Source organism: Rhinatrema bivittatum, chromosome 7, assembly GCF_901001135.1.
Source record: "Rhinatrema bivittatum chromosome 7, aRhiBiv1.1, whole genome shotgun sequence".
Classification (NCBI taxonomy): Eukaryota; Metazoa; Chordata; class Amphibia; order Gymnophiona; family Rhinatrematidae; genus Rhinatrema; species Rhinatrema bivittatum.
This window is the reverse complement of record NC_042621.1, coordinates 202,134,503-202,161,449: the sequence shown is the minus strand read 5'-3', so window position 1 is coordinate 202,161,449 and position 26,947 is coordinate 202,134,503. Positions and strand designations below refer to the sequence as shown.

Below are 26,947 nucleotides of genomic sequence, written 5' to 3'. Positions count from 1 at the left end.
AATAAGTGCAAATATATCACATGACCAGAACAATATAGAGTACAATTCAAAAGTCTTTCTAGATAAACACAAATTTGTCTATAGAATAAGAACTCAATTTATGGCAATCTGTGAACATATGGCAAAAGGTAACACCAACATAGTTGCATTTCATAAAATCAGATTCCCCAAGTTTCATTTTGGCACTCATTTCTTTAGTGAGATATATTCAATGTATAATTTTGACATGTATTTCTCTCATATTAGCTGAAGAAAGATATTGATAAGCTACAGTGAATGCCTGGGATATATCTGAGTCATTCAAAGGGACTCCTAAATCAGTTCATCATATAGAAGCTAGTTTGCTCAGGTGTGGGAAATTCATAGTAGTACCTAGCATAGCATACAGCAATTCTGTTATTTTTAGGCATAGTGTCAATAACAGATTCTTCAGTTTCATCAAACACAATAGTATTGATGTCATTCTTATAAAAGGAAAAGCAATAGTTGTGGGCCTGTAAGTAAGCCAAAAAACTGGTTAGCAGGAAAATCCCATTGCTCTCTTAATTGCTGGCAAGACAAAATACAATTTTGTTCAGGGTGTACCATTTTCCCTAAGGGGCCGATTTTCAAAGGAGCGCGGTTCCTGGCATGCGCACATGGATGCAGCTATTTTATAACACACGCGTGTTATAAAATACGATATCCATGCGGACGGATGGCCTCCTACACATGCAAGGGGGGGGGGAGATTTTTAAAGCCCATGCGCGGTGATGTGACTAGGGCTTCCCCAGTTTCCTCCCAGTCTGCTCCAATTAAGGAGCGAACTGGGAGGGCAGTTCCCTGTACCCCTACCTAACCTTCCTTCCCTTTTCCCTCTCCTCTCCTCCCCAACCCCTTCTTAACTATTTACTTTTTTGTTGTTAGATTACTTACTGCGCTGTCCCGGCCCACGCCCTTGGCCTACCCCTTTTTCAGTGTCCAGGACTTCTGCACATAATCCCCACTTTTTACGCACATGGTTCTTTGAATAGCGACCCATAAATTCCTTAAACCTGCTGTTTCCCACCTATGTAATAAAGAATGGTCCAATCCAGCTGGAAAATCCATATTACCCATAAAAGAAAAAAAAAGGATGAAACCATAACAAATCGTCCCATATGAAATCTCCACCATTTCCATGCATTCCTCAAAGAGAAATGCCAAACATTAGAGCTAGCTAATGAGGATAGTTTCACATTCTGCAAGTGCAAAATATTAGTGGGCCTATTGTCTTTTTTAAACACCTTCCTGCTCATCCCTAGATTTTTCTCTGTTCTCACTGCCTCCCAGCATACAGAGAGCTGCTCAGCCTGACCACCTCTGCTTACAGCCACCCTGTAATGGTGGTATAGCTGAGAATGCACCAGGCTAGGAGGCAAAAATAACCATGAGATTATGTCATTTCAGTATTATTGTGAGCCTGAAATAATCCAATCCAAGGGGCAATTTTCAGATCACATTTCCATGACTCATCCTTATAAATAATTTGTAGATCCTAAAAATCTGTCATATCCCCCTCTGATTGAAGGAGTGTGGGTTTTTTGTTTTTTTTTAAATCATGTCTATCTTGGCTATTAATTGAAAAAAAGCTTTGGGCCTGAAAGTGTTATTAATTTTATGTCTAAAATGGTACCTCCAGCATCACTTGTTTTAGTTTTATCCACATTGGGCCCGATTTAAAAAAAACATTTACACTCTTAAAATTGAGTTTTATATGTGTAAATGCACTTTACCCATGTAAGTGGGCTTTTGAAAAATTGCTACAATATATGCCATCGAATTGTCCATAAGTTATACATGTGTAAGTGCACTATGGGGTAGATTTTCAAAGGGGTACGCGCATAAGATACACGCGTACCCCCCGAAAACCTACCCCAAACCCCCCCCTGCGCGTGCCGAGCCTATTTTGCATAGGCTCAGTGGCGCGCGTAAGTCCCGGGGCTTTGCAAAGGGGGCGTTCGGGGGCGTGTTGGGTGGGTGGCACAAATTTCAGGGCGGGGTGGGGTGGGAGGCTGTCGGGGGAATGACGCCGGCCCGGGGCGTGGTCGAGGCCTCCGGACCAGCCCCTGGGTCAGGTGATGGCGCGCCAGCAGCCCGCTGGCAGGCGTAAATTTGCCAACAAAGGTAGGGGGGGTTTAGATAGGGCCGGGGGGGTTGGTTAGGTAGGGGAAGGGAGGGGAAGGTGAGGGGAGGTGGAAGGAAAGTTCCCTCCGAGGCCGCTCTGATTTCGGAGCCACCTCGGAGGGGACAGGCAGCGCGCACCGGGCTCGGCGCGCACAGGTTGCACAAATGTGCACCCCCTTGCGCGCGCTGACCCCGAATTTTATAAGATACGCGCGTATCTTATAAAATCCAGCTTACTTCTGTTCGCACCTGGTGCACGAACAAAAGTACGCACGCGAGTAAATTTATAAAATCTACCCCATATGAATGTAAATCACTTTTTTTAAATTGCTACAATAATATGTTACATTATGCACATGACTCCTTTTAAAATTACCTCTTAATGTTTTACAGGTCCATATTCAGTAAACTGGCTAGTGGACACATTATCCGGCTAAAGTTGCCGGATTACTTGTCCCATATATTCAGTGGGAGAAATGTCATGCTGAATATACCAGCCTAAAGTCATCCAGCTACATGTAGTGAGATAACCCCCATAGCCTAGGTTTTTAATTATTTTCCAACTCGCATTATGGCGTTTTTGCATGCATTAAGATGTTTTCGCATGCGAAAAACACATTAACGCATGAAAAGCACCATAACGCATGGTGCAATGTTAATTTTTAAAAGGGAAGGAGTCTGGGGTGGGATTTTTGTAAAAGTGGGCTGGCTTCGCGAAGCCATAACACATGATATCACAGAATTTTAAAGCCGAAAATAACTATACCTTTTTCATTGGTGTTAAGCCTATAATGCAAATTGTGAATTGGGCATTTTTAGGCTGGGGGGCCTGAGATGTGAGAGGAGAGAGAGAGAGCGCCTCTGGGGTGGTACCATAGTAAGCAGCTATTTATGCTACTATAGGAGGCCCACCTAGTAACTCGAGGTGAGGTTTAGGTAGTAGTGTAGGGGGGTTAGGGGCCACTTTGACATGTACAGTGAGACATACGAACAGAACAGTACACTCTTGTGAAGATTTGATGTCCTTCGGAGTGAGGAAACTCACATAATGAGATTTGTACAATGTTCTCTCAACCTGGCTTGATGGGGTAACATCAAGCCAGGTTGAGAGAACATTGTACAAATCTCATCATTATGATGAGTTTCCTCAATCCGAAGGACATCAGATCCTCACAAGAGTGTACTGTTCTGTTCATACCTATGCAAAGTGCTAAGATAACACACATTGCGGTAAATAGGCTATTACCATAAAACATGCCCCTCTTCCTATTGTTTGCGATTGTTTGAAACTAGACAGGTAGATTTTTTTAGATGTGTGGCCAGATAAAACACTACTTAATTGGATATCTTGAAAAGATATCCTGTTAAGTAGCACTGTCACCTACTAAAGAAAAAAATAAGTTGCTTTATCCCCTCCCTCCCCAAAGAATAAGCCAGTTCATACATTGTATCCCAATCCCCACCTACCCCCTAAATCTTTTTAAATCATAGAGATTTTCCCTGTTTTGGATGTTGGACCCCATCCCAATAGTACCTTTAAAAGGAACTCAGCCTGCCTCCCCCACCCACCCACACTAGGTAAAAGTGTGGATCCCGCACCCCATCTCCGCCGATACATTTTCTTCATCGCTGGGAGCGAGGGTCCCTCTGGCCCTCTCCCGGTGCTTCCAGTGCTGCTCTGACAGAGGCAGTGCTGGAAGCGTAAACTCGAATGTAAGCTTATGCTTCTAGCACTGCCTCTGTCACAGCAGCTCTGGAAGAGCTGTCGAAGATCCCTCACTCCTGGCGATGAAGAAAAAGGTATCGTGGGGATGGGGATGTGGTGCGGGAGCCACACTTTGTCCTATGGAGCTCTTAGTTTTACTGTTCTTGATGTTTACATCTCACAACCTGTTGCCATAAATTAATGCAAACAGATCCAAAGCAAATTGCACTTGTCTGTATAAACCTAGTATGATCTAGAAACCAAACTAAAACTATCAGTGCCTGCTGAAATCAAACAATTCCAAATCTTAAAAGCAGCTTTCATTGAACATCCATGTCATGGAATGCATGTGTGTGCTAGACCATATAAGTGCATAGCAAACACTGACAAGGTTCGGTGGCATCCGAGTCCTGTGGCCAGAGTGGTACAAGTTGGAGTTCTTCTCCTGTCCAAGAACTGTCATGTTATAATTATAAATAAACTGCTGACACAACTGTCCAGATAACTGAGAGGTGGTTATCAAGTTCCATGTACTGTAACTGCCTTTTATGTTGCACATGCAGCCTTATAGGAACAGGCATTTGGAGGTAGCTTGGGGCCTTGCTTTCTACAGCTGTCCCAGCATGGCAGTGCTGCCAATAACAGGAGGAGAGCACCGAATAGCACGCAGAGGCCACTGAAGTAGAATGCCATGTCGTAGGTCTGCATCCAGTCATAAAACCAACCTGAAAAGAAACCAAAGGAAGGTTAATACACTAATCCAACATTTCACAAGCATTGACTGAACAAAGAAAAATCCCCAAGCTTTTGGTTTCATACTATCAACAAACATTTCAGAGTCTAGAACTAAATTCAATCACAATATTGACAGTACAAGCCATACCTCGTGATTTAAATATCTCTTTAGTTTTAGAGGCATACAGATGTAGACTACTTAGAGCCTTATAAGCTACTTCTTCAAATTAGCTTTTCCCTAGGCTCTTGATCTGCAATAGTCTGACCACACAGCAGTAACCCAAGAGTATGGACATTCTTCTGTTATAGTCTTTGTATTTGTGATTTGATTGGCTTGTGTGCTGCCTAGGGCTTCGGTTTAGGCAGCATATAAATAAATTGGGATTTATGCTGCAGCACCAGACCTCTGTTTCTTTCTCCCTACGTTACCTCTCTTTTGTCAAAACGTATTCTATTTTTAGAAAATTTGGCATATACAATTTTAATAATGGCAACTCCTTGTATAGAAAGCCAACCACCATTTCTGATTTTTCATGGACTGCATGATTGCATTCCTCTATTCTCTCTACTCCTTCAAATACTTCCACATACTGCAGATAAATCTGACATTATTCAGAGATCAATATTGATAAAGCAGGTTTTTGTTGTACTGAGCATGTGTGGCAATTCCCGCTTGAGCATTGCCTCGCGAGCCCCTCAGTTAATTTTAGAGCCAAGTCTAATTAGGTAGTTGACTGTCCAGGAAGGCAGGAGGGTATTTAGTGTGGCGATGGCTTCAAACCTTCACTAAACTTTTCTCTTGTTACAGCTGTTTTGGGGATTTTCGCATATTTGAATCCTATCTATCTTTTGGCCATCCCCTTTTAGGGATGGAATTGGTTAGCATGCTCAGATCAAGCTCTTGAAGAGAGACTATCTCGATTGAGGAGTGGAGTACATGGAGCTGAGGAAAATGATTTTGGAGATGTTGTTCCTGGTAGGCCTCATGGCTCACCAATTAAATAATTTTGTGTATAGACTGGGAATTTTTGGTGATTTTTGACCAATTCCTAAAAGTTGAGATAGTGTATCCTTTCTGAAAGGGCTGGATTTCCAGTCACCTCATCCCTGCAACCTGCTAAAAGTGAGGGCAGAGACTACTGGCATAGAAGACATTTTAGTGCCCAGATTTGATGTAAAGAGGGTTTTTCCATTTTTATCTCCTGCTTATGATTGTGAGAGATGGTCTTATTGGACATCGATTCAGATCAGAGGAGAAAAGTTAAGAGGAGGAGCACTATTGACAAAAACTGCAGTTCTTAGAATTATTTTGCTTTTTATGATAATGATTTTTCCATTTTGGCATGAATTCTGTTTTTTAAGTTGAAGTACACCTGATTTTGTTGAACACCATCATTGAACTACTGGCTGTGTTTCTCACAGGACAAGCAGGAAAGCAGTTCTCACACAAGGGAGATGTTATCCGAAGGGGCCCGGCCTAGAACTTTGATTTCAAAGATTCTAGAGCTTTCAGCATGCTGTACTGAGCATGTACAGCTGTAGTCACCTCCCTGCCTCCTAGGCAGGACTCCTCAGTCTGTTTTTTTCTGCAGAGCCTGTAAGACAAGCTACTACAGTGAAAATTCTGGAGATGCAGAAGCTGTTTTTTCTAGTAGGACCCTGCAAGTATTTGTTTTTTCCTTATGTACCTTTTCGTAGTTTGTGTTTATTTCGATATTTTTCTCTCTCTCAGTGTTTTCTCTGCTAGCCACATATCAGGCCTAGTGTCCAGTGCAGCCTGGCTGAGGTTTCTTCTTTCCTTAATAAATAATACTGAACACGCAGCTTGTTCATGTTGTCTTTTCCTTTAGTTTGTCTGGTTTTTTTGTGCTTTTCTTGGTGTTTCATGGGCCCTGCAGGCTGCAGTTCATAAGTGGTAAGGAAGGCCTTGAGCCTCAGAATTTGCCTGAATACCCATCAAGGCAGGAGTTCCAGTTACATCCGACTGCTGGGCATCGACAGAGGCTAAGACAGCAAAGGAAACCAGGACCAGAACATTCCTGTGGAGAGGAGAGCTCATCCTCCTCATGCTCCTGGAAACTAGTCTCCATGGGCTTACGTTAATCTTCACCTCTGTCCTGTTAGAGAAAGCTGACAAGCAAGAGGCGCCGGCTGAAGACAACAGGATTCAATTGAGGGGGCCGTTCCGGACCACCGCTGGATCCCCAGGTAATTTAAAGCATTTGGGGGGGGTTCGGGAGGGTGGGGGATTTAATTTAAAGGGTCGGGGGTGGGTTTTAGGGGGTTTTAGTGTGCCGGTTTTCCTGCCCTCCCCCTTTCCCCGATTTACGATTTTTTAACGATAAATCGGGGGAATTGGTATTGTATCGTGGCCCTAACGATTTTTGACGATTTAAAATATATCGGACGATATTTTAAATCGTCAAAAAATGATTCACATCCCTAGTACATGATCCTTTCCCTGCTTGGCCAGAATTCTGGTTGAATTGCCTTTGGCTTTTCATGTGTTGATTGGTTAGCCAATGTGCTTCCCTTTTGCCTAGGCTTATCCCACTGCTATACTCAGGGTCTTGGCATGGTGCTCCCACTGGGGAATAGCTCTATTGTGCCTTGGCTCTCTTATTTCCTCTTCATCCAACCTAGGAGGTCAGATCTTTGTTGTAGTCATTTGGTAGGTGAGGATGCCACAGACCCTGATGCCTTTTTTCACTTCTTCGAAGCAAGTACTTGGGTTCTATGCCCATTGTTCCTCACATCCAAAAATTGGATGTAGCTATGTGTAAGCAATCTGTTCTTGACCTTCAGATGCTAGTGATCCACTGTTTTTTTTGGGAAGGTGCTGTGGCCCCAGATTGCCTATTCAGCTGTTTCCCTGACACCAAAGTAAATTGTGCAGTTTTGGTCCAAGAACTCTTTTTCTCTTGGTTAGTTATTTATGCCCTTTCTTTGCCCAGGAGGACTTAAGCCTAGTGGGGCATGTCAGGGCTTGCTGTGCGGGAGCTCTGACAGCATAGGTTTTTGCACAATAAAGTGAGATTCTTGCCATAAGTCACATCATACCCCTTTCTTCAGTAGGGGACCATTGCAGTGCAATGGGAATTTTGTCACTCCATCTGTCCTATGGGTCTCTTTGAGGTGCAGAACCCAACTCCTTCCCCTTCTAGAGCCTATTATAGGTCAAGCTGCCTTAAAAAAATAATCAATCATGCTTTAACAGAGGAAAAGAGGAATAAAGTGGTTTCTTCTGCCAACCCCTCAGATGGTGCCTTTGCATTTTGGTTTTTCTCCATTTTTCTTGTTTTTAGAAGCATGTAGCTTGGGATATCACCCATGTGTGAGGATTGCCATCCTACTTGTCCTCGGAGAATATGAGGTTACATACTTGTAACACTATTAGAAACAGGATACTGAGCTTGATGGGCACTTGGTCTGACTTAGTATGGCATATCTTATGTTCAACTTTTGGCAGAAATTTCAGATGGGTATGGAGATTTTACAACTGGTGGTTTAGTAGGCCTCAAGCTCTTCATTAATTTTGACACTAATGAATGAATAGAGATAGACTTACTCTTGGTCTGAACATAGTAAACTGCTATGATACTACGATGTACACTTATTGATGAGATGGCAAAACCTGATTCAGAAAGCAAGAGCAGATAATTTAGTAACTCTTAGTACACATGCGAAAGGATCTAAATTGTTGTGTTGATACCATATGGAAAACCTTTCCCATTTCAAACTGTAAGCATTTCAAGTTGAAGGCATATTTATTTATTTTATGCATTTATTTTCTTTGCATCCAATAAAATTGAGCAGTATGGATTACAATATATATCCTCCACTGCTTTAGGTAAGGACAAGGCTTATTATTGAGCATTCAACATCCAAGCTGTCAAGCTGAGGGAGGGAATATTTGGATGAAATAGATGCCCCCCTTCTTGAGTTAACAAGTATGGATCTGATCCCCTAGGTATCAGAGGTTGATTGGAGAGCTGTAATAGATAGCAACTCATCTTGAACTATGAGAATCAGATGGTCCCAGTCCTTTAGTACTTTTTGTACCAATTTGGCTATTAGTAGAATCAGTGGAAAAGCCTATATAAGATCTGTAGAAAAGCATCCTAAGTGGATCTGAGTTTGCTGGGAAGAATGGAACAAAACGTTTATAGCTTTCTGTTTTGTTCTGACACAAATAGGTTGATTGCTGGAAATCTCCAGGGATTGAACAGTCTGATGGCTGTGGATTGCTGAAGGGACCATTCATTTGGATGAAAGATTCTCCTGACACAATCTGCAAAACTGTTGGATATTCTAAGAAAGTAGGTCTGATGTCTGCATGCCCATTCCCATATTTTTATCATTTTTTGGCTCAGAGTCCAAGGTTCTATGCCTCCTTTTTTGTTCATGTACAACATGCTGACTTGATTGTTTGTTTGAATGAGAATGTTCTTTCCTTGAAGTAGATGAGTGAAAATTGTTAGAGTGTACCTTATCGCTCTCACCTTGAGAAGATTGATTTGAAACTGTTTCTCCAGGAATGACCATGTCCCTTGAGTTTGAAAAGGGCCTGGGTGAGCCCCCCCAACCTTCTGTGGAGGCATTCGTTACCAAGGTTACTTGGTGAGGTGTTTGTCATAGCAGTACTCCTTCCTGTAAATGGAAGGGGTCCAGACAACAATTCAATTCTGACTTCATTTCTGTAGAAATCTCTATTTTGTTAGGGGTTGAGTAAGCTGATCCCATTGGATTTGAAGGCCCCATTGCAGGCAATGTAAGAACAGGAGTGTCAGCAAGACTATTTCACTTGCTGCTGCCATATGACCAAAGACAACCAGCACTCCACTGTGAAAGGATTGATCTGTGTTCAACAGTTTGTAAGCCAATGCCTGGAGAGTTTAAGATCAAGAAGGTAGGAAAGCATTCTTCTGCAGAGAATCTATCCACACCCAAATGAACATTGTGGTCCATATTCAAACATAGACTGGTTAGCAAAATTTGGTCTAGTTGCATTAAACTATGATGTTTTATCGTGGAAGGGTTCCCACTATCATTGGGGGGGGGGCGGTGTCACTGCAATAATAGGCCCTTCCCCCAAAAAATATCAGAGTTAGCCAGTTAACTTAGCCAGCTAAATCAACTTTTCCCAGCTACACACTCAAAACACCCTTAACTTATCCAGCTAAATTCTATCTCCCTAAATTATTAGCCAGCTAGAATTTAGCCGGATAAATACCTAAATATTCATTTAGCCTGCTAACTTCTGAGTTAGCCAGCTAAATGCTTTTGAATATGAGCCTCTTGATTTCTGGGATGGAATCAGGGTCGGTTTTTTGAAATTCACAAGGAAGCCCAGTGTCTGTAAGAAACCTAACAATTTCTCCAGGGAGGTCAGCACTCCTTCTTGGGAATTTGCTGCTAAAAGCAGGATGACCTGGATGCTCTAATGGCATAGATGTGCTGCTACTACAGCTAGGCATTTGGTGAAGACTCTCAGAGCAGCTGAGAAGCCAAAGAGGAGCACTTTATACTGATAATGAGAACAAGCCACCCTAAAACATAGGTATTGCCAATGGGAAAGGTGGTTGGGGATGGGAGCATAAGCATCTTTTAGGTCTAGAGCACACATCCACTCCCCTTTCCTGATGAAAGAGACAATTATGTGCTGGGAATTCATTCTGAATTTCTCCTGGAGTAGATGTTTGTTCAGACTTCTTAAATCTAGGATTATTCTCAGTCCCCCAGATTTCTTGGGGATGAGGAAATAGCGGGAGTAGAACCCCTGGTCATGGAGATGGGGAGAAACTGATTCTATTGCGGCTGTTTGAGAAGCAACTCCATTTCCAAGCAGTGCTGTATTGAGTAAGATAATTCCGGATTGAAGGCTGAGTGGTGAGGAAATACAGGAAGCTGGAAGAAATGCAGATAGTATCCAGATTCCATAATCTTGAGAACCCAGTGACCTTGATTATCTCATGTCATTCTTCTAGGTAGTGGTGGATTCTCCTTCTTACCAGTGAAGATAGTTGCTGGGTCTGTAGAGTGGTCAAAATTTGGGCAAGGTTTGGGCAGAGATTGTTGCACTGCTTTAGGTTGACAACATTCATGCTGACGAACATGAAGCATAAGTTGCTGCTGCTATTTCAGAAGTAGGGGCAGTCTCCAGTAACACTGGAATTACTGGAAGGGGTGTCTCTGGAAATATGTTTTTTTTAAAGCATAGAATGGACACCTTGCAGAAGATTGCTGTTCTAGTCCCATGGAGAGAGATTATTGTTTCTTAATCTGAGCCACTGTTTTTGTCAGCCTACCTCTAAAGAAGTCATCACCAAGGCAGGGCATGTCTGCCAATTTTTTATGGACATCCTCAAGTAGGGTACTGGCTCTCAAACAGGACATGTGATGAGCTACAATGGATTTTGAGGAGCATGAAGTGGTAATGTACACCTCATAGATAGATTGAAGAAGGTGGAGTAGACACTCTTTGGCATCCAATAGTGGCTGAAGGTATGCAATTCTGTACTCATCGGCCAGAAGAAATTGCTTCCATTTTTGTATACAGTCATGTAATTATTGAACCATATAAAATTGAACAGCAGTGATCCCTACATTAAGATTGGAGTTTTGAAACTTCTTTAAATTGTCCAGTAGCCTGGGATTTTTCCCTGATAATGTATTTGAATATATTCTTGTTTTCTTCACTCTTTTATGAACTGATTCTACCACTACTGATTGAGTAATTGTACTGTTCTGAAGCCCAGAGATTTTTTTTTAACTTTGTACTTGAGGTCAAGTTTCCTTGCTACAGGGACACAGGAAATGGGATTTTCCCCACATTCTCATTTGTAAATCTTTCAGGATATAATGAACTGGGATCACTGCTGGATCCAACCTGAAGGAGACTCAAGATGCCTGCACAAGGGTCTTGCCTTCTAAAAGCTTTTCATAATTTGTCCAAAAACTTGGAATAGGAAAGTTCTTCTGAGGGAGACAATTATTCTGGAGGTTCTGGATGGGAGCCAGAGGGAATTCCTCTCAATCCCTCTTCAGAGCCTAGAGATCAGAGAACAGTGATCCAGAATTCCAGTGATTTAACTGGTGACTCAGGAGGGATCCTCAGTCACCTTGGAGGAAAGAACTCCTGGAACATATCCTCAAAGTAGTTAGAGTCCACTGCATGTGAATGCCTTGAACTAGAAACCCCTTGTGGTTCCAATGGAGATTCCACGTGTATTGGGGATTCTGGGACTCCATCTCATGGAAGTAAAGATGAAATATTTAAAGGAAAGGTTGAATTGTACCCTGCTTATCCTTAGCCACTAATGATGTAAAGAAATCTTTCACCAAATCTGTTACTAGGTCAAATGACTAACATGCCCTCTTACCTGGTATATGTGGCGGAACATCTTCTGATAATGTAATGGAGTGTTGCACATCTAATTGAGTTTGTAGAATTTGTACTGGAGGCCAATTGGAAATAAGAGGCACCAGAGAGCAAATAGTATCTGGTGTTTCTAGACACAAACCTTGTGACAATTTCATTGGTGAGAGTACTTTAATAATCAGTGGTGGAAGGGGAATCATAACCCCTTTTCCTCCAGTAAAGAACTTGTCCGGACAAGCATACAGTTTTGAAGGAAGATTTGCAGTACAAAGCATCAGTGCTTCCAATGGTTTAATAGGCAAAGGTGTCGATGATCAAAGTTCTGAGGCTTGATGCATTCAAGATTTAATCATCGAAGATAATCAACGGCACAGGGGCTTATGCATAGATGGCATCAATGTAGCCTTGTACTTGATTGCATCAACTCTTGTGCATCAACAGTAATGAAGGGACTCTGTCTGTTGATGGTGATGTTGGGGCACTGAGTGCCAATGGTGCTGATACACTCTTGCACACTGATATTCCCGATGCACTGTGCATTGATGTTTCCAGTGCACTCAAGCTTTTATGTTTCTTCAGTGCTCGATGCTCCAATGGCTCCATGGAGTAATGCCTCCCTTTCTTCAATGAATGACAGCTATGTTTACTCCATTCTGAGGATTCAGCCTGTTTTATTGATGGTGGAGATATTTAGAGGAATTTGTGCACTGTTCTATTTCAAGTGAGGCAGATGAGGTTGCACTTTGGGAAGAGGGCTTATTGTGACTTCTATGAAACTTATGCAATTTCTCCATTTTCCAGGCCCCGGAACATTTTATTCAATGGAACATCTGTTCACAATTGTAACAATTCGCTTGTCATGGTCTGCACCCAAGCAATGGTATTAGAGTTCATGTCTACCTATAATGGACTTTTTCCTGCCACAGACACAGTCTTTAAATCCACTTACTGTGGCTTTCTTCTTGGAAGACATTCCAATGAAAAAATTATTTTTTGAAAAGGTAGCACTGAAGTGCTTGTTGGGGAGCTGCTGAGGCAGCAAGGCAACTTTAAAGATAAAGTTTTGAAATAAAAAAAGAGAGAGGGAGAGAGAGTGCTTGAATGAAAAAAGATGGAGGGGTTCACGAGGCAATGCTCAAGCATGAATTCCTGCATATGCTCAGTAGAGTAAAATCTCTACTAGCTATGAAGAAGAGGTCCGTTTGCTGCTGGATGACGTTACCGACATGTTATGGCTAATTCAGCCTGCTTATTGATGGAAAAAAATTGGAAATGCCACAACATACAGTATTTTCATCACAATAGCTGCTTCTCCACCAAAGGACATAAAAACTATCTAATCCCACTGCTTTACAAAATCTAGAGTTTCTGAACACAAATCCAGAACCAGAGTGAAGCTAGTGCAGCACAAATAGGGAAAAACAATCTAACTCAATAATTGTTTGCCTATATTTCAGTCTTGCCATGTCTTCAAATCTAACTTATATTTACTGAAAATAAAAGCATGGAATAGGTCCTGTCTAGAGGCTTCAATCTCTTTATATTGAAAATTGCACACCACTCCGTTTACTGATGGACTATTTATAATCTCCAGGAGTGCTGCTGAACACACACTAAAGTGCCTACTATTTATATGCTTTTTTTTTTAGGGAAATGTAATGCTTGTAAACATATGAGGAAAACTGTCACTGCATGATTTAGATACAGACATCCCTAGGCTGGGCATCAGATACCAGACTTAAGTTTGGCATTGACCTGTGCAACAGATACAGGACTTGCAGTAATGGGGCAAATTCCTCATATTGCTATGCCAATCTGCTCCTCCTCGTTCCCCAGCATTCTTGAAGAAGGATCGCCTACTGCACTGCTAATTCAATCTTTGACCTCTCTGCTGTAATTAGGTCTTTATGTCATTTCTGATGTGGATATGAATTGTTTCATAGTTGCTACCATGGTATCATTAGAACTGGGAACAACATATATTGTTGTAACTGTGAACAATCTAATCTCTTGATCAACTGACACATTAACTAATATGGAGGGCACTTTTAAAGCCCATTTACCTGAGTAAACAGCAATAGTATAAGGACATAATTACAGCAGAGAGGTCAAGGATAGAAGCAGCAATGCAACAGGTGATCCCGCTGAAAGAATTCAGCTGAGTAAATGCTAAACTTGTTTAAAATTTGCCTTCCTCTGTTTGGTTAAAAGCATGCATGGCTCAGGGGCATAAGGACTCCCCCCCAAAAAAAGGATATTCCGCGCCCCCCCCCTCCCCGCCAGTCTGGCTGGACCATTTTTGATTGGTTGGAGGGAAAGGTACTTGCTGCTTGCCCACCCAGAAGTTCACTGTGCCCCCTCTATGTCCCCCATATAAAACGTCTGGAGCCATCTCTAGCAGGACTTCCATAGAGATGCATAGTTTTAGCCAAGTTAAAAAGTGGCATTTTAGACATGGGGGTTTAGGACAAGGGAATAAAACAGCACATGCACATGGGATCTTAAAAAGCACATGTGCTATTTTACCAAAGAGTAGATACAAGGCGTGCAGGGGCTTTTAGCTTTTACCTGGGTCATTTCTCTTTGAAAATTACCAGAAAGTGCGTTCAGTAAGCATGCCTACACGTTTTCCAGCTCCAGTACAAAGGCCATTTAAACATTTCACCCCAAAATGTTTATGTTTTAAATCTGGAAACATACCAATAAGTGGTGGGCCAAGGCTATTTCCGGTCCCTGCAAAGAACATGAGAATTCCATAGGCATGTGTTAATTTTTCAAGTCCTACTGTCATTGTAGTTACATAAGGGAAGATCGACCAGTTGCCAAAAAAGAATCCCAAAGCCCCAGCAGGTATTGCCAGCATGGTATAGGTTTTGGCAAAAGGGATTGCAAACAGAGTCAATGCACAACCCACTAATGTAAACACATAGAGATACAAGGTGTTTACCCATTTGAAATCTGCCAATATTCCTAAAGCAAGTTTACCAACTGCTGTCATAATGCCTACTATGGATATAAGAGGCATAAAATAATCTTCCTCACTAATGTTTGAGCTTTTTGCAATATCTTCCAGAAGCAACATAGGGGGAAATCCACCAATATCAAAAAGCAAGATTGCTATAAAAAGTGCTGAAAATACTTTGTTTTTAAAAAGAACTACAGTATCTTCCCAGTAGCCTAGGCACACTTGCCACTTCTTCTTGGCAAGCCTCTTGCAAAATTTTGATTGTTCTGCAACTTTTTTTTTATAATTCTCTGTTTCTCTTGTGTGCATTGTGACCAATCCATTCTTATTCAAGAGGTTTTCCTGTTTGCATTCGGCACTGGATACATTTTTCACATTCTTTTCCTCACTGGAGCCCCTTTCAAGGATGGTTATGTTCTCTTCATCATTCTGATCTTTTTCATGGTAAAGGAGGTATTGACTGGGAAGAATTTCCAGGCCTGGTTTTTCATTTTTTTCCGAGGAGTTCAAAGGTCTCATCAGAATGCCACACGCTAATATATTCAGAGATAGTGCCCCAACTATTTGCAAGCATCCAGGGAGTCCGTAGAGCTCAATAAGTTCCCTCTGTAGTGCGGCATATATAAAATGGCCAACACTGGAACCTAGAAAAGGAAATGCAAAGACCTGAAGTTAATTCTAGATCATCATTCAATTATTTGTGTCAAAGTAAAAGCACTTAGAGCAGTGTTGGCATGCTGTCATAATGCAAACAAATACTCACAGAGCAAATATTATCAGAATTTGGAAGTTTTATGGTACAGTGTTTCATACAAAATGATATCACTATTATAAGACAGTTTGTGAAGTGCAAATTAACTGTTATTAAGGTTAAATAGGATGTCATATAGCCTTAAGTAGCCCAGGATGTATTCTGTGGTTATATATCATGAGTATTCTCTTTTATTTTATCATATTTGATCTATAATCTTAAAATCCACACAAACAAATCGGACCAGGTGAAAACATATATTTATCCCATTGCTGTGAAAATGGTCTTGTTTACAGTTGTGCTCATAAGTTTACATACCCCTAGCAAAATTTGTAAGACGTGTAGCATTTTAAGAAAACATGAGATGAATGATCAAACAAAACACGTCTGTTATTTTTAATGTATTTCAAATTAAACTATTATGCATCACAGGATAGCATAATCATTAAACAAACCATAGCAATAAAGGAAATAATAAAATGTTCAAAAGTCTGCATACCCTTAGTTCTTTTTATTTATCTTTTTAAAAAATAATACAAGTAATAAACTTGTTGGTTAATACAGAGGGGTACATTTTCAAAGATGCGTGCGTCCATGTGCGGACAGCTCCTGGCGCGCGCACATGGACACAATGATTTTATAACATGAGCATGTTGCTGCGTGCATGTTATAAAATTCAATACCCGCGCACACATGCATGCCCGATTTTGTATCTGTGCGTGCAGAGGGAGGGAGGATTTTTTTTTTTTTAACAGACAAGCGGCGATGCGTTCAGGCCTTTGCCCAGCTCCCTCCTAGTCTGCTCCAATAAAGGAACGGACTGGGAGGGAACTTCCCTATCCCCCTAACTAAACTTACTTCCTTTTCCCCTCTCCACCCCGACCCCTAAACCCACCCTAACTAACCTATTTTTTTTTTTTGTCGTGGAACTTATTTCATATGAAGAGATGAAGTAAGTTCCGTGCGCTGGCCGGCCACCCCTCCCCGCCCCCTTTCAAAACCCCAGCTCTTCTGCGCACTCCGGGAGATATGCGCATGGCCGAGCCATTCTAAAAATGTGCTCAGAGGGTGTTTGGCCCGGCCACGTAGGTATCTCCCAGGATTTCCACGTGCCAGGTTTTGAAAATTTACTTCATAGTGAGGAACAGAAAAATACAAATATATTACAATAGGTAAATATATCAACCCCGTGTCCGTCCCCCCCCTCCAATGCTACATCAGCCCACTAATTTGGGGAGGGGAGGGAAGGATCATCACATAATCAGAAGCATAAATAAAGAACATCTTTATATACTGAAAAATTTAAAGGCTACTCATTGGGGGAGGGGGGGGCTTACTAATTAAATAGCATCTAAATCATTGGATAAGAGGTGACTTCAGGAAGAAAGTCCTTGGGGCTGCCCCCTTGATGTTGTCTAATACTGAGGAAAACAGACAACTGAACAGGCTCAAAAAGTACATATTTTGTCCCCTGGAATGTTACGATACATTTACAGAGAAAATTCAACCAGAAACAAACACCAATTTCTAAACTCCAGGTTGTAACAGCAGAAATCTTTTCCTTTTAACCTGAGTCAATCTAGAAACATCAGAGAAAATAAGAACTTTAAAATCATGAAATAAAGCTTCCCTATTATGCAAAAAAAAAAAAAAAAAAAAAAAGTTTTAAGATATAATGTCGATCAGAGTCTAATGCTAAAATCACAATAAGAGTTGCTGGAAATATGGCTTCATCATATTCTACCAGTTCCACTGTTAAGTTCAGAAGGTCCATAGAAACCTGGGGTGTGTTCACTCCGTGGGCAACTTCCTTTATAGGCAAATAATAAGCTTTAGAATCTTCAATATCTCTAAGAAATATGATCTCAACATTTCAATAGGAGATATAATATTTTTCTTTGGTAAGATAATAAACTGCAAATTAAGGGCCTCATTTTCCAACATCGCATGCGATACCAAAAAGGGGTGTACCTTATGCTAATAAGCATGTGTATCGTGAATTGCACTATCAGCTATCGCAAGTTGCACTATTAGCCCAATTTGGGCTACATTGCCAGTATATCAGGTTCACTGTATCAGACTATGGAGTTATTCTCCAGCTGTCTTGTTTTTGTTCTATGTAAACCGGTATGATTTACATGTAATGTAAGAATGTCGGTATATAAAAATCCAAAATAAATAAATATATCGTGGTTCACGATGTCTCCTGACAGGCCTATTTCAGTATGATGCAGGCTGAGTGAGAGAGAGAGAGACTTGCCATAGTCACTCCTCCCTAGACAGGTATTTGTATCCCTATGGGAGGCCCACCTAGTAACTCGAGGTGAGGTTTAAGTATTAGTGTAGGGGGTTAGGGGCCACTTTCACATTCAACGTGAGACGTACGAACAGAACAGTGGTCTCTTGTGAAGATTTGATGACCTACGGAGTGAGGAAACTCACTCCAAGATGAGATTTGTGCAGTGTTCTCTCCACCTAGCTTGTTGTTACCCAGGTAGAGAGTCTATCAAGCTAGGTGGAGAGAACACTGCACAAATCTCATCTTGGAGTTCTGTTCTGGGGCGGGGTTGAGTTATCCAGCTACCTTAAGTCAAATACTGGGTATATCCGACTAAGCCTGCTTCAGAGTAAGCCTTAAGTTATCTAGTCTCTGATTTTTTTTTTTTAATAACCCTTCAGCACTTAACCAGCAATAGTCTTTTGAATACAGCTGATTAAGTCTAGAGTTATCCAGATAAGAATAGCCAGATAACTTTAAACATACCCTGATATTCAAACATACCCTGATATACTCCGCACTACCTTCTAGTCCTTAATAAGATCCTCCCCTGACTCAACAATTGTTTATACTCTTTGTTTACTGCGTTCCTAGGCCTTTTTTTCTCCAGCAGTCTATGCTCCCAAGTTTATTATCCTTGTTATATGTAACTTTCTTCTTCCTGTTCAAACTATTGTTTTTGTTACAGTTCCCCAGTTCGATGTAAACCGATCTGATATGGTCTTTAACCATGAAGGTCGGTATAGAAAAGTGTTAAATAAATAAAATAAATAAAATATTCAAAAGAATATCCTGTTTGTTTAAAGTTAGCTGGCTATTCTTATCCAAATAATGTTAATCATGGATATTCAGTCGGACGTTTATCCCACTGAAAATTCAGGACAAGTTAGCTGGATAACTTTAGCCAGATCACTTGTCCACTAACTGGCCGACTGAATATGGACTGCCAAATACACTGGAACTTTTGCCATGCATGCTTTGCAGCTAACATTAAATAAGTGCACTAAAAATGTCTGCATCCTTTGCACCTTCTATTTGTACAAGTGGTGGGGGGAAATAGCATGTGTATTTTTCAAAATAACCTAAACATGTACAAAGGAAAGTTCATTTTCAGAATGGCTAAAGGTACATACATTGTGAAACACCGTGTGTACTTTTTAGCCACTCTGAGGAGGACAGGGTTCAGATAGGCCAGTTTACCTTTGTAAACTCATAGAAACATAGAAATGATAGCAGAAAAGGACCAGGTGGTCCCCCCAGTCTGCCTAGCAAGCTTATGGTAGTATCTGCTGTGACTTGACGGTTACCCCCATGCTTTGCTTATCAGTTTCCCAGAAAGTAAACGTCAGGGCTCTTGTTGGTTGCTCTTTGAATTCAATTGTTTATTACCCCCATGCTTATCAATTTCCCAGACCATAAAAGTCGGGGCCCTCATTGGTTGTTGTTTGAATCCAATTCCCTATTACCCCCTGCCATTGAAGCAGAGAGCAATGTTGGAGTTGCATCAAAGTATCAGGCTTTTTGGTTAAGGGTAGTAACTGCTGCATCAGCAAGTTACCTCCATGCTTATTTGTTTCCCCAGACCTTAAAAGGTGAGGCCCTAGTTGGGTGCTGTTCGAATCCCATTCCCTGTTACCCCTTGGTGTTCAAGCAGAGAGCCATGATGGAGTATGAAGGCTTATTGGTTAAGGGTAATAACCATCGCACCAGCAAGTTACCCCCATGCATTCTTTTCTTCATTTCCATCCTCCAGCCTTTAGGGATCCACAGTCTTTATCCCATGCCCCTTTGAATTCTTTCACTGTTTTCGTCTTTACCACCTCCTCCAGAAGGGCATTCCAGGCATCCATCACTCTCTCTATGAAGTAATATTTCCTGACGTTGGTTCTGAGTCAACCTCCCTTGAGTTTCATTTTGTGACCCCCAAGTTCTACTGATTTCTTTCTAATGGAAAAGGTTTGTTGAATGTGCATCATTAAAGTCTTTCAGATATCTGAAGTCTGCTTCATATCTTCCCTGCACCTCCTCTTTTCCAGGGAATATATATATTCAGATCCTTCAGCCTCTCCTCATAGGTCTTCTCATACAGACCCCGGACTATTTTGGCTGCTCTTCTCTGGACCGCCTCCAACCTGTGTTTATCCCTTCTGAGATATGGGCTTCAGAACTGAACACAGTACTCCAGGTGTGCCTCACCAAGGACCTGTACAATGGCATTATCTCTTCCTTTTTCTTACTGGTTATTCATCTCTCTATGCAGTTCAGCATTCTTCTGGCTTAGCTATCGCATTGTCACATTGCTTCACCATCTTCAGATCTCCAGACAGTATCACCCTAAGATCCTTCCCTTGGTCCGTGCAGATCAGTCTTTCACCCCCCATCATATACAGCTCCTTTGGATTACCGCACCCAAATTGCATGACTCTGTACTTCTTGGAATTGAATCCCATCTGCCAAATCTTCGACCACTTTTACAACTTTCTTAAATCTATTTTCATTCTGTCTATTCTTTCAAGCATATCTACTCTACTGCAGATCTTAGTATCATTCACAAATAGACAAATTTTACCTTCTATCCTTTCTGCAATGTCGCTCACAAAGAAAGTGAACAGAACTGGTCCAAAACCGATCTCTGTGGCACTCCACTTAACTAGGAATTCTCTTCAGAGTAGGTTCCATTTACCATTACACTCTGTCTCCTATCAGTCAACCAGTTTGTAATTCACTCCACCACCTTGGTGCTCACTCCCAAGCTTCACTTTTATTCATAAGCCTCCTATGCAGGACTGTATCAAAAGCTTTGCTGAAATCCAAATAGATCACATCGAATGCTCTTCCTCGATCCAATTCTCTAGTCACCCAATGAAAAAAATAAATCAGATTTGTCTGACAGCACCTTCTCCTGATAAATCCATGCTGCCTAGAGTTCAGCAACCCAGCGGATTGTAGATAGTTCACTATCCTTTCCTTCAGTTGAGTCTCCGTTAATTTTCCCACCACTGAGGTGAGGCTAACTGGCCTGTAGTTTCCGGCCTCCTCTCTGCTACCACTCTTGTGAAGTAGGACCACCACTGCTCTTCTCCAATTCCTCAGCACCACTCCTGTTTCCAGGGATCTATTAAACAGGTCCTTCAGCAGACCTGCCAGTACATCTCTGAGCTCTCTCAGTAACATGGGGTGTATCTCAACCAGCCCCCATGGCCTTGTCCACTTTCAGTTTGCCTAGCTCCTCTCATATATTCTGTTCTGTAAACGGAATTTTGTCTACTCCATCCCCATCTATGGTCTTGTTAACCAGCAATGGTTCTTCTCCAGAGTCTTCTTTAGTAAATACTGAACTGAAGTATTTGTTTAATATTTCTGCCATTTCTTCATTATTCTCTACACATTGTTCCATGTCAACTTTCAATTTCACTATACCACTTCTGGCCTCCCTTCTTTCCCTGATATACCTGAACAATGTTTTGTCTCCTTGCTTTACCTCTTTGGCCATCCTTTCTTCAACTTGACTTTTTGCTTTCCTTATTTCTTTCTTTGTCTCCTCAGTTTTAATAGATATTCTTCCCTGTGTTCCTTTTTTTGGGATCCTTTATTCTTCTCAAACACTATCTTTTTGCATTTATTTTTTCAGCCACCTTCTTAAAGAACTAGATCAGTTTATTTTTCCTCTTACTCTTGTTTACTTTTCTAACAAATAGATTTGTTGCCTTTGTAATAGCTTCTTTTAACTTGGCCCACTGTTGTTCTACCTCATTTATTTTCTCCCAGTCTTCCAGTTCCTCCTCCAGGTACGTCCCCATTTTGAAATTCAAAACTTGGCTCTTTGTATGACTTCTCTGTGTCCCATTCACAAAACTGAACCATATCGTCTGAAGATCACTGGTGCTCAGGGGAGCCCCTACCTGAACATTAGAGACATTATCACCATTAGAAAGCACCAGATCAAGTACAGCACCCTCTTTCATGGGTTTCATTACCACTTGTTTGAGCAGAACTCCTTGAAGGGCATCTACTATCTCTCTACTTCTCGTAGATTCCGCAGAAGGGATACTCCAATCCACATCCAGCAGATTAAAATCTCCAACGAGCAACACTTTGCCCTTTTTCCCCACCTTTTGGAAATCTTCAATAAGTTCTCTGTCCCGTTCTTCTGTTTGAGTCAGTGGCCTGTAGATCACACCGGTAAAAATGGAAGCATCATCTTCTTTTTTTAGGATGGTCCACAATGCTTCTTCTCTTCCCCAAGTCCCTTGCAATTCCGTGGCTTGGATAAAAAGAGCTACTTCCTCCCCTTTTCTGTCCTCTCTTAGCAAGTTATAACCCTTGATTGGCTGTATCCCAATCAGGAGAATCAGTGAACCAGGTTTCCATAACAGCAACAATGTCCAGGTCTGCCTCTACCATTAGGGCCTGCAGGTCTGGAATTTTGTTGCTCAAACTACAATCATTTGTAGTCATAGCTTTCCTGCTGCTCTTTGTATTCACCTTTTTTGCTTTTTTGAACTGATTGATTTTGTTACTTACTCTTCCCTCTTCCTGTTTTGCCTGGGGGTGACATGCAAAATTCACTGGCCAGCTCCTGCCACCCCTGCTCCCTCATTTAAATGCTTGATAATGTATGATCTGAATTTTTCATTTAGCATCCTTTTTCCTGTCATTGACAAATGTATGCCATCCTTATCATATAATCTTTTGTTGCTCCATACTATGGGCCCAGCCTCCAATGTATGTAAATTCACATTCTTTACACCAGGTTTTGAGCCAGGCATTGAAATTATCTATATGGCATAGCCTTTCCTTTCCCTTTCCGTGAACAGATAATACTTCTGAAAAGACAATAGTCTTCCCCACGTGTCTAATCTTTTTTGGAAATCTTTCTGTACTTTGTAGACACTGTTTCTAGCAAGGTCATTGGTCCCCAGATGGATGATAACACTGATATCAAAGTTCTTACTTTCTTCTATAATTGTGTTGACCACCTAATTTGCTTGTAAGGCATTTAATTGTTGTGTCCCCATCAAAATAAGTTCCCAAATTGGTTCCTCTGATGATTGAATCTCCCAGCAGAAGCAGCTTTCTTTTATTACATTTGATCATGTTGTAGGGTTTCTGGGTGAACTGGATGACTTATTTCCCTTTCAGACATCATTCCATATTCTGTTAATTGGACTTCTTCATTTTCCAATGCAGAATATGCATTATGTAAGGGTAACAGAAGGGAGAGTAGGGTCTCTTAATCACAGGCCTTATTCTACCAGAGCCCACTGTAGTCCAGTTCTTCCTGGGATTCTGAATCCTGGATGTCAGACTTTGTGGCAGTGAGGGTGGATACACAGGACACTTCAAAGTTGGGGAAATTGGGTGTCTGAGAGTCACAGGTCTTGTTCTACCAGACCCCACTGTAAACCATTTTACCGGGTTTTCTGAATCCTCTGTGAGTGTTGGGAAAGATATTCTGGATGCTGCAAGAAAGGGGAGGTTATTTAAATCTTGTATAATATCTCTTTTAGGTACATTAGTTCCCTATTCATGGAAGGCAGCTGAAGGCAAATTAGACAAACCTTAATTCTCCAAATGAAAGGCCTTGGGATATAAGCACCACAATTATTGCACTGGACAAAGGACATTTTTGCTAACAGTGACTAATAAGCTAGTTGAGAGATTGGTACTTCAGGCCTTTATTAATCAATAATCCTAAGTCCTTAGAAGAAATATTTAAGAAGGAAACACTCTAAGGGTGGGAGGGTCTAAACAGCAGAGATAAAGCAAAACTATATTGGGGAAAATACTGAATAAAGTTATATTAAATTGTTGAGATTACTTACCTGATAATCTCCTTTTCCTTAGTGTAGACAGATGGACTCAGAACAAGTGGGTATAGTGTGCTCGTGCTAGCAGTTGGAGATGGATCTGACGTCAGCACGGGTACATATACCCCCACAGGAAGTGAAGCAACTCAGTAATCTTCCTTGCAAAAGCTGTTATGGATATATGTGTACTGACCGATCGATGAATTAGTGAAACAGGATTCCTCTGACCGATTGATAGTAGCTGGAGACAGCTAGCGTTCCCAACCGGAAGACGTCGACACCTGGTAGAGTGGATGCACTCATGTAAGAAGTGATAAGGCTTACCTTGAATCGGTGAAACCCCTGTATACCGGCAGCCGGGCGGGATGCTGAATCCATCTGTCTACACTAAGGAAAAGGAGATTATCAGGTAAATAATCTCAACATTTCCTAGCGTGTAGCCAGATGGACTCAGAACAAGTAGGATGTACAAAAGCTACTCCCGAACTGGGTGGGAGGCTGCCTGAGGACCGCGTAGGACTGCCCTCGCAAATGCTGTGTCCTCCCTGGCCTGGACATCCAGACGGTAAAATCTGGAAAAGGTATGAAGGGAGGACCACGTCGCCGCCTTAAGGGAGGAGGCATAGCCTAGTGGTAGGGAGGAGGCATAGCCTAGTGGTTAGAGCAGTGGACTATGAACCAGGAGACCAGGGTTCGAGTCCTGCTGTCGCTCCTTGTGACCTTGGGCAAGTCACTTTATCCTCCATTGCCTCAGGTACAAACTTAGATTGTAAGCCCTCTGGGGATAGGGAAATACCTACAGTACCTGAATGTAAACCGGTGTGATATCTTGATTGAGATCGAATGTCGGTATATAAAAATAATAAATAAATAAATAAATAAATAAATACATCTCCACGGGCGACAGCATCATAGATTCTGCCCAAGAGGCCGCCTGCGCTCTGGTAGAATGAGCCTTGACCTGCAGAGGCAGTGACTTCCCGGCCTCTACATAGGCCGCTCTGATATCTTCTTTGATCCAGCGGGCGATGGTGGGCCGTGAGGCCGCTTCTCCTTGTTTCTTCCCGCTGTGAAGGACGAAAAAATGGTCAGTCTTTCGTGCTGGTTCTGTCATTTCCAGGTATCTGGGCAGCAATCTGCCGATGTCGAGATGGCGTAGCAAACGCCCTTCTTCTGATTTCTTCAAACCCGCCGTGGTTGGCAAGGATATGGTTTGGTTGAGGTGAAATTGTGAGACTACTTTAGGTAGAAAGGAGGGAACCGTGCGCAGATGGATAGCCTCAGTAGTGATTCTGAGAAAGGGATCACGGCAGGACAGCGCTTGTAGCTCTGAGATGCGGCGTGCTGAACACACTGCCAGCAGGAACACCATCTTCAAAGTTAGCGAACGGAGAGACAGGCCCCGAAGGGGTCTGAAGGTGGATACCGCGAGGAAATCCAAAACAAGGTTGAGGTTCCACAGGGGCACTGGCCACTTCAGTGGCGGACGAATGTGCTTGACTCCTTTCAGGAAGCGAGAAACATCTGGGTGCGTGGCAATGGTCTTGCCATCCCTCCTGGGACCGTAGCAAGACAGCGCAACCACCTGAACCTTGATGGAGCTTAGGGAGAGACCCTTCTGAAGCCCATCCTGCAGGAAATCCAGAACAATAGGGATAGTAGTTGCATGTGGATTGGTGCCATGAGTGTCGCACCAGGCTTCAAATACTCTCCAGATCCTTATGTAGGTGAGGGATGTGGAAAACTTGCGCACTCGGAGGAGTGTATCTATCACCGGCTCCGAGTAACCTCTTTTCTTCAGTCTAGCCCTCTCAATGGCCAGACCGTAAGAGAGAATTGAGCTGGATCCTCGTGGAGGATGGGACCTTGACGCAGCAGGTCCCTGAGCGGAGGCAGGGGAAGAGGCTCCCCTGTCAGTAGTCTTCTCATGTCCGTGTACCAGGGTCTTCTTGGCCAGTCTGGTGCCACTAGAATAACTAGGCCCCTGTGCCTCTGAATCTTGTGTATAAGGGCGCCCAGCAGGGGCCATGGAGGAAAGGCATATAGCAGGGTCCCTGGAGGCCATGGCCGAACCAGGGCGTCGATCCCATGAGAGAACGGATCTCGCTTGCGGCTGAAGTATCTGGGTACTTGAGCATTGGACCTGTCCACTAGTAGGTTCATGTCCGGAGTCCCCCACTGATCCACGATCATCTGGAAGGCTGTGGGGGACAGCTGCCATTCTCCCGGATTTAGGCTTTCCCGGCTGAGGAAGTCTGCCGCGGTGTTGTCCCTTCCGGCAATGTGGACGGCGGAGATGTCCTGGAGATTCGCCTCTGCCCAAGCCATCAGTGGGGCTATCTCTAGGGACACCTGTTGGCTTCTGGTTCCGCCCTGTCGGTTGATGTATGCCACCGTGGTGGCGTTGTCGGACATCACTCTGACTGCTCTGTTCCGCAATCTGGGAGCAAATTGCAGGCAGGCTAACCGGACTGCCCGTGCCTCTAGACGGTTGATGTTCCACCCCGACTCTTCTCTGCTCCACCGCCCCTGGGCGGTGAGCTCTTCGCAGTGTGCTCCCCATCCGCTCAGGCTGGCATCTGTGGTGAGCAGAGTCCATGTGGGGGAGGACATCTTCGACCCCTTGCTCATGTGGTCGGACTGCAACCACCACTGTAGCTGGGTCCACACTCTGGCTGGTAGAGGTAGATGCACGGAGTAATTCCGGAAGCGTGGGCTCCATCGAGAGAGAAGGGAGCGTTGTAGTGGTCTCATATGGGCCTGCGCCCAGGGTACCACTTCCAGGGTGGATGCCATGAGACCGAGAACCTGCAGATAATCCCAAGCTATGGGCCGGCTGGCTCCCATCAAGGACCATAGAAACATAGAAATGACGGCAGAAGAAGACCAAACGGCCCATCCAGTCTGCCCAGCAAGCTTACATAAGAACATAAGAAAATGCCATACTGGGTCAGACCAAGGGTCCATCAAGCCCAGCATCCTGTCTCCAACAGTGGCCAATCCAGGCCACAAGAACCTGGCAAGCACCCAAAAACTAAGTCTATTCCATGTAACCATTGCCAATGGCAGTGGCCACTCTCCAAGTGAACCTAATAGCAGGCAATGGACTTCTCCTCCAAGAACCTATCCAATCCTCCTTTAAACACAGCTATACTAACTGCACGAACCACATTCTCT

General features: G+C 42.7%; 1 protein-coding gene across 3 annotated transcripts in view; it reads right to left on the bottom strand.

Annotated features, from left to right (window-relative positions):
- Positions 1-3,240: 3,240 nt before the first annotated feature.
- The window catches only part of SLC16A9 (solute carrier family 16 member 9), a 140,848-nt gene continuing 117,141 nt past the window's right edge, over positions 3,241-26,947 (bottom strand). For all 3 annotated transcript variants that reach the window (XM_029609760.1, XM_029609758.1, XM_029609759.1), the window contains 2 exons: positions 14,667-15,575; positions 3,241-4,575 (listed from right to left, as the gene is read on the bottom strand). In XM_029609760.1, the coding sequence (XP_029465620.1) occupies positions 4,397-4,575; positions 14,667-15,575 (1,088 nt within the window). In that variant the 3' untranslated portion in view covers positions 3,241-4,396. The remainder of the gene's footprint in view (positions 4,576-14,666; positions 15,576-26,947) is intronic.